The 11,596-nt window shown below is 30.8% G+C and overlaps 1 protein-coding gene across 1 annotated transcript; it reads right to left on the bottom strand.

Annotated features, from left to right (window-relative positions):
• Positions 1–6,407: 6,407 nt before the first annotated feature.
• LOC107944528 (inorganic phosphate transporter 1-4) lies at positions 6,408–10,584 on the bottom strand. The gene is made up of 2 exons (XM_041100298.1): positions 10,479–10,584; positions 6,408–8,282 (listed from the first exon to the last, which is right to left on the bottom strand). Exon 2 carries the CDS (start codon positions 8,278–8,280, stop codon positions 6,667–6,669), a length of 1,614 nt encoding a protein of 537 aa, XP_040956232.1. The 5' UTR covers positions 8,281–8,282; positions 10,479–10,584; the 3' UTR covers positions 6,408–6,666.
• Between the last annotated feature and the right edge of the window lie 1,012 nt (positions 10,585–11,596).

The following is an 11,596-nucleotide window of genomic DNA, read 5'->3' as shown; positions in this document are numbered from 1 at the left end:
AACCCAACTTTGAGCTTTTCCAACTCCTCATCATCCAACACCTGATGGAGTGGCAAAATTATGGGTATTCTGGAAACTCAAGTGCTTGAGAAGTGTTGGGGTCGACATTCATTAAATGGTTATTAGGATCGAAGTTGATCACCATGGCACTGCCATGCTTGAATGGTTGAGGGAAGTCATTGTATTCACGAACTAGATTTGCATTTACATCATCATCAGCAACTTCATCGAAATCAGTCACTAAATTCATCCACATGAGCATTTAGGACCTCCTCCTCCTTGGGTCTTTCACCTTGTACATTTGGTAAGCCAAAGTTGTGCTGAAAACCAACAACTAATGGTTGTATATCAGTAACCACAATTTGTGTTGGATAATTGAACGTGTTGCTAACATATGACGACGTGGCTCCATAATCACTGCAATATTCAAATCCAACATTTAAGTCAAACTCATGCTGAAATGTAGATGATTGTCTACCCATAAAAGATGTAGGTTCATCAATGTTTGGGTTAAAATGTGGAGCTCATTAATTTATAAAAGTAGCATCAGTTACTGGAGTTGTTGATGACAATGATTGAGTGTATACCTTACGAGCAGAATTATTTTCATGTAACTCCGTATACAACTCCACAACGTGAAGGTCCTTGAAGTTGGTATGTGAATATACCATTGCCTCAACATCCTCATCACTAGAAAGTTCCAATATTTTATACACCCAATGATTGGAGGCCATAGGAAATTTATAATACAATTCCGAAATAGCACTTCCAAAACGACAAGCTATTGGCCAGTCTTTGTTTTGATTTCATCAAGTGTCGCAGAATTGGTAAATATTACGCCTACATGATGGTTGGATTTAAAAATTGCACCAACATTAGAATCCATAATTTGGCAATCATAGTAGATGAATGTTGCAAGCTGGTTGTTCATCTTTAATATAACTGTAATTTAAATTAATATAGTTGTTAACAAACCTTAAACCCTAATACCTTTTATATTTTAAGTTTGGTTGAATTAACAAACAAGTTGGTTGTTTTTAATACAATATAATTAAAAAATGAAACATGATATTAAAACTTCCACACAATTTCCTTATCATATTATAAAAGCACCAACTTCATACAATAACAAAGGCAAATATTTCGATACAAGATAATACATTTCAAACATAAACCCTAATTTTATAAACTCATAACCCTATGCACCTCCATCCTTCTTTGGTTTAATCTCCTTAAAAAGCTTAGGAATGGAGTCGATAAAATCATATGGAAACCCACCTATATCTAAATTCCCTAGCTATGGAAAATAAAGAGAATATGGATTTGTCCTACAAATATGGTTACCTGTAATCAGCTAGTAAGTTCTCTTTGCACCATTTTTTGCGATGGCCTTTACAAATTCTTTGATTAAGATCTCATACAATTTTCTTCTATTTTTTTGTTGGTAGATACCATCAACCAACATCTATCTAACCTAACTTTATGTTCTACGTATATAAATGTTTCTCTTATAAATCGATACTTTTGAACTTCTCACTTATGACCAGGATAATATGACCAAATTTACTCCTGCATAATGATGTCACATCAAATATGTGGGCAACAACGCAGTTATTGTTCAGGTCTATTCTACAATTTCTTAATTTCTCTACCCAAATGTCAACATCCTCTTGTTGTTGTTCAGTTTTGATCTTTTTCGCAGTTCAAATAATCTTGGCCACTTTTCTTTGCACAAGACATTTATTAATCGCTGTATTTATTACAATATACACCCTAAACCATCTAACCATCTCAAATTAATCATATTCCATAAATTTTAAACCCTACTTTCTCATGTCACAAAAAAAATCACATAATGTCATTTACTCTATTCGTAAACTGTATAGCTATAATATAATTACATTATAAAGTTTTTTTACCTTTTTTTCTCGAAGCTTGGCTCTTCTAACTTCGATCTCGAGAAAAAAATTTATTTCAACCAATTAATTTCATAATAACCCACTAATGATGTAAAAGATTTAAAATTTTTCATAATATTTAGGTATATTAATATTTTTCTATATTATTCCGAAAAAAAAAGCCAAAATAACATTTACAATTTTCCATTTTTTTACCTTAATAATTTCCTTTTTGCTGAAAAAAATATAAAACATTTACAATCAAAATATCATTTACCATTTCTTATATTTTATATGAAAATAAATTTCTTTTCCTTGAAAAAAGAGTAAAAACATTTACAATTTAAATCTATGCATAATTAAAAATTAATTATTACCAAATAATTAATTGCTAATTTTCGAAGCCTCAGAGTAGTAATTCTCCTTCTCTAAATAGAACTATCTTTTAACAAATTTGGTAACTCCGTTAACAAATAGATTTTTTTTTCAACTCTCTTAACTCACATTTTTTTTTCACTTCGAAGCACTTTCTTCCCAAAAACCCCTGCTTGTGGTAGGTCTCGGGGTTCCCAACCTTTAGTCGTGTACTGTAAGGGAACAAAGAATCTCTACAACCTCAAAAGCCCAAATTGGCATGTCGGCGGTTGATTTTGCCTTCCTAGATAGCAAGAAATCTCTACTACATTTGCACCGACATGAGAACCTATGAGAACTCCAAATCAATATATCAGTTGCCAATTTGGACTTCTGAGGTGCCCAGTTAGATTCTAACACAACGGTTGCAACAGTTTCAATTCCAAATCGTCAATTGCCATGCCGGTTTGGGATTTCCATGCAGATTTCATATTATTTTCGTAAGAAAAGCCCCCATAATATTCCGATAATCAATTCTTTTTCCTATATTATTCTGGAAAAAAAGTTGGTGTTTTCTAAACTTTTTTTGAAAAAATATTGAAGCTTAGTTTTGTACAATGTTTTTTGATGCTATAATTTTTATTTGGTCGAAATATGTTGTTAGTCCCATACTTTGACAAAATTTAAGCTTTAATCTCTATACTTAAAAAGTTAAAAATTAAATCCTCATACTCTTTTTATTTAAAAATCTTAGTCCAGTTAGTAAAATCGTAAACATTTTCTATAAAAAATTGTCAACTTAGAATTTTGATTATGTTGTCGTCATATGACATGTCATATGACTGATAGGAAATAAACATGATGAGGTGACAAATTTTGAAAGATTCTACGGACAAAAATAATAATTGAATTGAGATTTTTAAAATGAAAAAATAAAACTTTTAAAATATAAGGACTAAATATCGAATTCTATACAATTACATAAACTAATAGCATATTTTAACCTTTTTATTTCAAATCCGACTTTATTCACTTGTAAATCAGAATGTCAAATCTTCAATTTTCACATATTGTTTCTCTATGAAAAACCACCTCCATTTTTTTTCTTTTATTTTGAAAGTTGAAATTCGTAAATTCAGAAAAAGAAAGTTGAAGTTCATAACTGGAGCACAATTTGCAATTGGGAGTTGAAGTAAATTTTTATACATATTTTAAAATGTAATAAATTAGTTATTATTATTAATTTGTTCATATTCTTATGCCTCGAAATAACTTGGATGATTTTTTTTTATTTGGAAGTTGAAGTTTGTATTTAGAGCACAATTGCATTTTGGAAGTTGAAGTAAGTAATTAATAATGAAGTAATGAATTAGTGGTTATTGTTAGTTTTTTTTAATTATTTTAATGTCCAAAAAATATACCCAATATTTTGTTTTCATATATTAGTGATGTATTTTGTCAAAATATATATATTAGTGATGTACATGATATTATTTGTTTGCTAGTTTTGCAATTGGTATAAATATATACTGTGTTATGTAATTTTTTTAAAATAATTCTAGCATATTTGAAGATGAGATGTTGTTAGTTTTATTTATAACATAAATTTATCATGTTAGAATAATTTCGTATGATTTTATAATAATGTTTGAAATTTGATCAAATGCTTGCTTGTATGTAATATTGTACAACTTTTAGCGTATAAGATGAATAATAGAATTTTCATGATTATTTATCACAATGAGCAAACTCATGACACTGAAATTGGGGTGCTATTTGAAGTGTCTCAAACATTCTATTCGGACTGCTGCTAACTCATATACGGAGATCCCATCAACAACTTCGGAGAGACATTCTATAAGCCAACGGTGACTGCTTCTAACTTGTATGCAGAGAACCCATCAAGTTTCATAGGGAGCCATTCTTCCATATTTTGATTTGAACATAGGGTTGTCGGTGGCGAATGATGTTTACTCGCACTCGTACAGCATAGTAAGGACGTTCGACGGGGTATATTATTCAAAAATTGGTGCTAATTTTGGTTATTATACAGTTGATGGTGAACCTGCTGAAGAACCATTTGAGGAGACAGGTTTACTTTTTGCGCCCGAGGTTGCTTCAAAAGGCAACCGTGATTCTGAAAAAAAGTATTGCCGATACAATTGGCGGAAGAAGTTGCAATCTACCGCCGCATGAACCTCCATCCATATGCACAATATTGTCATTGACACAATATATGTGTTAGAATTTCTGGAATTACCGCATAAAATACCAAGGCATATGAATTATTCTTCTTGGTTATTTGAATCATCAAAAGATGCTGTGATATCAGCAATACAACATCTAGAATTTTGTAAATGTGCTGGCAAGTGCGTACAGTATGGTAACAAGTGTAATTGGAGGATTACGACATCATTTAGGAAAAAGAAGCAGATATAGGAGATCCGAAAGTATGACAGTCCTTATACATGCGTTGTTGGACAGATAACGCAAGATCATCGAAAATAGAATTCCAACATTATTTGACTGCATAATGCCATTGATGCAAGCGAATCCAAGGATACCAATCTCAGTCTTCATCATTGACATTCGAAGCATACACTAAAGCGTGGCATGCAAAATAGAATGCTATAAATGAACTGTTCAGCGACTCTGATAAATCATATAAGGAGCTGCCCCGATGGTTGAATGTAATGGAACAATTACTGCCAAGTAACGTGGTGGGAATGCAAACGCTTTATGCCTACTAAGAGATCAACAGCTCACGGTAAAGAGCATATGTCATCCACTATTTTAGAGATTCAAGCTATGATTGATGCATTTCCATATTCTAAACCACTTACATACGAGAAATATATGCACTTAAATATAGTACATATTAAATTATTGGTTTGGTTATATATGTGATATAAATATATCATACTAACATAATTTTCAATATAATACATTAATATTGTATAATATTATTTTATAATTTTATCTATCAAAAGTTTGAATAATTATCATTTATAAATATTCTTAAAAACATATTATAATTTAAGATATGTTAATTTCTTATTTGAAAATATATTTTGGGCTTACACAAAGCTCAAGAAGATTTTTTTTCTTACATTTTACTTTTTGCCTCAAACTTTTTATTAAAACCTTTTGGTTATTATTTGATACATTGTTAGTAAAGTTTTTTAGATGCTACAAACGAGTTGAGGGTGTAACAAGTATCACACATTTATTTATATAATTAAATTTATTTTTATTTTTTATTACACCCTATAATATAGTTTTCAAACCTTCAACCCACTTGTAGAATTTAAAAAACTCTATAGACGATGTATCAAATCATTTAAAAAATATCCACTTATCCCTTGAAGTTCGAAAAATACACTAATAATATGTTCAATTCAAAGTAATAAACCCTAATTAATTATAAAATCATTTTAATTATCAGTAAATTAAATTATAATTTAATATAATAATATGTTATAACCATAATATATATATATTTCAATTATTTTACGTTCTTTTTGGAAGTGATGCATATAGCCATAACTGCAGTTATAAAAAAATATGTTTGGATAACTATAATTAGAATTAATCGTTATAAAACGTGATGAAATTATTATAATATATCTAAACTTATATTATGAAAGTAAATCTATCTAGAGTTCAATATGGTGGAACATAACCCAAAATAAATATTAACAAAGAAGTTAAACATAACATATTTTATACAAAGTGACATTCAAACTTGAAATCTGAAAGTTCACAAGGCAACATAGGTGCAGCTCTCATTTCGATAGATTCGAGCAATAGAAATCTTACTTATATCTTGAATTCAGATTAGATTGACAATTATTACTTGCCATACAACGAAACATATATTTATTTATTTAAAAATTTAGTATCAAACATGAAATATCATAAATAAAAAATAAAAATCAATACACAATATTATATTCAATATATATATACATGTAAAATGCCCCTATAGTCTAATGGATAAAGCATATTACATGGTCCATTTTAGAGGTTGGCGACTTACTCATTTCGTGATTTTAGTAGTGGACATTTCAAAAATGGGTACTATCAAGTCGGGTGAATTCAATAATAGACGCCTGGTGGTATTTTAGTTTTCCTTCTCTTTTCAGGACCTATTCGAAAGAGAATTTGGTACGATTCAATTGTAATTATATGAATAAGTCGAACCGCCCTAGATACAAGTATAGAGATATATTCTTCCAAGAACCATTCAACTATATGAAAATTAAAAGAAATTAAACATACCCCGATGACCCGAGTGAAAGCAAACATACACACAATGTACATATAGTTGAACATAAAACCAACAAGAAAAAGATACAAAAGTAACTAGGAAACAATATGAAACTTGATAAGAACTTCAAATTAGTGGTGAAAATCAGATGGGAACAGTCCTTGAAGGATCCATTTGAATCTGTTTTTCATCATTTTCATCTCCATTTTCACCTGTTAGTTCCTCAAGTGATTTGCCCTTTGATTCTGGCACCAGTAGAGTGAATAGCATTCCAAAGAAATTGATGACCCCGAGCATGATAAGTGAGTATCGGACACCGATGCCTGGTGGGTAGCCAGCATCGGTCTTGGCCGGATCAGTGCTTTGAGCCGCATATAAGAATCCAAATGCCCCGACGATGGCCCCGGCTTTCCCAGCGGCAGCCGATATTCCGTGACACGTTGATCGCAATCTTGAAGGGAAGATCTCAGCTGGCACAACAAATGTTGTAGCATTGGGTCCAAAATTGGCAAAAAAGAAGGTGAGCGAATACATGATCACACACCCAATTCTATTAGGTTCCAATGTCCAATGATGGTATGGAATTGCAAGAGCAAACATGAAGACGGTCATGAAGAAAAATCCCATCAATTGAATCGCAAATCTTCCCATGATATCGATCAATGCCACCGTGAACCAGTACCCCGGAACCGTACTGCATAGAGCGATCAATGTTTGAGCTCTGGCGATCTTGTACACTTCGTGGATCGCATTCATGCTTGCGGCCTTAGGAATCCATCCAATGACGGAGAAGATGTCCTTTTGGAATAGGTTTTGGCTGTAAAATGCAATGTCTAATAAGAACCAAGTGGTTGTAGTTCCCAGCAAATGAAGTCCGTGGCGTTTCAAGAATTCCCTGGAGAACAAGCCGAAGGAATTTGTTCGATCTGTCGCTATCTTTATGACCTTATCTTCCTCGGCTTCGAGATCCATATTCAACACTTTCGACATGTCCGCCGCAGCCTGTTTTGCTTTCTTTGCAACAAGGGCAGTAAACCGAGCGGTTTCTGGCATCTTCATTCTCCAATAGTAAGTAAGAGCAGCCGGGATTGCACCGAACATCAAAATTATGCGCCAAACATAGTCAGCCTGTGGCACAGTCGAGGCTGCCGCATCCACTGAATAAGCAGGTGCCTTGTATGCATGGTCAAATGCAGCAGACACAATAAGTCCCACAATACCACCACCTAAAATCCCGAACCCTTGCATTGCGAATACCGCCGCGATAAACGCTCCGCGAGTTTTTTTGTTGGCGTATTCGGACATAATCGTAGCCGAAAGAGGGTAGTCACCACCAATGCCGAAACCGAGCCAAAACCGGAAGAAACAAAGGGTAGCTATAACACCTTTAGCACTGCTTCCAAATGACAAGCCAGAGGCAATAGAGGAAACAACCATGAGGATCAAAGTGAGACCATAGACTTTTTTCCGGCCCATTTTGTCGCCGAGCCACCCGAAAAACAGTTGGCCAACTAATGTGCCGACTAAAGCAACACCGTTGACAGCGGCAGCAACGTTGGGAGGTAGGGAACCGGGCTTGGGTGCACCATCGACATGGTAATATATACGACCGAGTAATTTGGTGACCAATGAGATACAAAAGAGATCGTAAGCATCGGTGAAAAATCCCATCCCTGCGATAACAATGGCGGTGAAATGATACCACTGAGTCTTGGCTGCATCGAGTGCATTCAGCACTGCTAACTGTTCTCTAGCCATGGCTGCACCTTGCAAAATCAGGGTCTCAACTTAGTATAATAATAATAACAATAATAATCAACAAGTCATTATCAGATGCGGGTCTCATCAACAGAAAACGGATGAGTTACAAAGAAGCAGGGGCCGCATCACCTTTAGACTTGTTGGTTTACTGGTTTTTTCCTCTTTTTATTTTAACATTTAAAATAAAATATCATTTGATTTTTTTTTAAGTAGATGAGTGTCGTAATTAAATTGTTTTGATTAATTTTATCATTGAAAATTCCAAATAACGAAAAGTAATTACATTAAATTTATATATTTTTATAATTCAAATAAAAAATATTTCTGAGCAAATAGATTTTATTAATATACAAAAGCGTTATGTTTATTTGATTCAATCTAATTAATCCATAATAAAACCGTTGACCAGTGTTGATCGAAAATAATGTAACTCACTCAATTAAATTCTAAATCAAATAATGAACACCTTTTAACTTCTTCAACAAAAGGAGAAATAATAATAAAACTACTTAGGTCAACGTTGATAGTCACCGGGTTACTCCCTATACCCTTTTTCGTCCTTTATTTTCTCTTAATCATATCTCATGACCAAATCAAAATTCTAACCTCACAAACTTTGACAGAAATATTTACGATTTTAATGTGTGTACTGAGTAGGAAAGTTTAATTTTTAACCCTTTAAGTACAATGACTAAATTTCTTTTTTTTTTTTTGGAGAATTATAAGAGGAAGGCAAAACCTTAACAGCAATGCGACTAGCACGACTCAAACTCAAGACACACTTAGGGCGATGAACATCCTGACTATTAGGCCTGGTTCACTAAATCTCAAATTTTATCAAAGTACAAAACTAATAGCATATTTTAACATTTATATAAAAGCATAATAATAAATTTAACCTTCAATATTTATTTTTTTGCCCTACTTTTCTTTAGATCATTTTGGTGCCTAACTCTCATAATTTAATCAAATTATAGTTTAACAAAAAAGTTAGTTGGACCATTAAAATTTTAATGATAATCACATGGTACCCACGCGCATTTCATAAAAATTCAAATTATACATAAATATAATTTAAAATTTTCAAATAAAGTACGTGTGAACTGTCATATCAATACCATTAAAATTTTAATAATTCGTCAGTTTTTTAGTTAAAAATTAATTTGACTAAATTTTAAATTTTAAGAGCTAAAATAATCCAAGAAAATAATTATGATAAAAAAGACAAAAAAATATTAGAGGCTAAATTTATTATTATAGTACTATTTCTTTTTAAATTAATCTTTATTCAAAACTTTGTATCCAACCCATATTTGGATATACCTAAAATATATGATTAAAACCTTTTTAAATATAAAATAATAAATATATTTATATCTATGACATAGACATTCTCATATTCGACCCTTAAATTCAAATTTAAACAAGATAGCTTCTGTTCAGGCCATGTGATTACATAAGTTAAATCTTTCAATAAAAGTATTATGAAAGTCTTTATACAAAGAGTTAAATTATATTTATTCTTTTTAATAAAAACTGAATAAATTAGTCCATACACGTTATATTAAAGAACAAATTAGTCCTTTCAATTAAAATTTTCATCAATTTCTATTGTTAAAAACTTGTGTGATTAAGAGAATGATCAGACACTTACATATTGCATGCCATGTATACTTCATGTCAACGTATAGAGACCAATTTTTAATAGAAGAAATGAATGAAATTTTTAACAGAATAACTAGTTTACTCTTTGATTTAATGTATAAAACCTAATTTACTATTTTTAAATGAAAGAGAAAAAATACAATTCGAGCCCATATGTACCATCAACAACTCTACCACCTTAAAATTTCCAGATTTGTGAGACAAAATGGTAGGACTTTATGAGTCAAAATCAGACATAAATGATATTAGGAGCCCAAATATTTATAGTTTTGTAACATATATGATAGGCCTTTTTACTTGGGTTGGTTCCACCTGACCAAAATTTAAATTAAGTAATAAAAGTTTTATTAAATTAATTAGAAAATATATAAATTTTGGGATAATACCATACTAGTTTTGGGATAGAGATGGTAAACATAAATAATTATGAAAAATAGAAAAAGTTAAATAAAATTGAAGTAGCAGTGCAATAGCTAGTTTTAATTGGGATTATTAATGGCATAATATATATGGAAACTTATAAGACTGACCTGTTTCCCTTCAAACAGTATTGCAGTGAAGAATGGAAAGAGAGGTGAATGCAAAGATGTGAGAAAGGTAGTGGGCTTTTAAACTGCACATGCTATGGCATCTAATCAAGGATAAACTCTTTCTATTCTATTTTTATTTATTTATTTCTCAAGTCAACCCTCTTCTCATCCTCACCATTAAGATATTAAGCATCTATACTTGTATATCAAAGGAAGCCTTCCTACATCCCATATTTCTCTGCTAAATTTTTAATTTTGATCTGTTTACTATCATTGCATCTGATATTTAATTTTTTATATATTTCTATATATAAAAGGAAGGCTCAACATTTTTTCACTACTTCTTTTTCTTTTGCCCTTGTCTGATAAGATAAATTTTCAATTTTCATCTTTCTACTATAATCACATTTGAGATTTAATCTATACCCTTCCACACATTTCACTGCTCTTTCCTTTTTTTCATTACTATTGTAAATAACTGTAAATTTTTAATTTTGATCACATTTGAGATTTAATATTTATATTTTAATTTGATATTATTTACTTAATTAGCTCAAATAGCTATTGTCCTCAACTATTTCGATTAAAATAATAAATTATTTTTTGTTTAAAACACTTTATATCATGTGGCATGCACGCGCACACAGAAAAAATACGATCTATACATGATAGGTTAGAATACATATATATATATATATATTCTACCTCAGCATTATGATATTGATTGCTAAGGGTATCAATTATTTGAATTAATTAATGATACTATAAAAATATAAGGGCTAATTATGTTAAATTAAAACGTAAATAATAAATCTTAAATTAAAAATAATAAAATAATCATAGCCATAATTTAACCTAAAACCATTTATATCTAACACAATCACCTTCATTTTAATTTTGAATAAATTTAAATATTTTGAGGAATCTAATGATTAAAAATTCATTTTTAATTGTAATTACAGAAGAATAAAAAAAATAAATGTAAAATAAATGCTCTTCTTTCTCACAATTTTTATTTTTATTTTTATATTTTGCAAATTTTTTTTAACTTTTTGAGTAAAAAGATACCGATGAGAATAAATCATCAATGTAAATTCTCATACACGATGAAAGTGAAC

Source organism: Gossypium hirsutum, chromosome D09 (assembly GCF_007990345.1).
Source record: "Gossypium hirsutum isolate 1008001.06 chromosome D09, Gossypium_hirsutum_v2.1, whole genome shotgun sequence".
Classification (NCBI taxonomy): domain Eukaryota; kingdom Viridiplantae; phylum Streptophyta; class Magnoliopsida; order Malvales; family Malvaceae; genus Gossypium; species Gossypium hirsutum.
The sequence above is the reverse complement of the archived record's forward strand: the minus strand, read 5'-3'. Positions and strand labels throughout refer to the sequence as shown.

Coding starts and splice junctions, on each gene's coding strand:
- LOC107944528 (XM_041100298.1), bottom strand. CDS start 8,280: ATGGCTAGAGAACAGTTAGCAGTGCTGAATGCACTCGATGCAGCCAAG.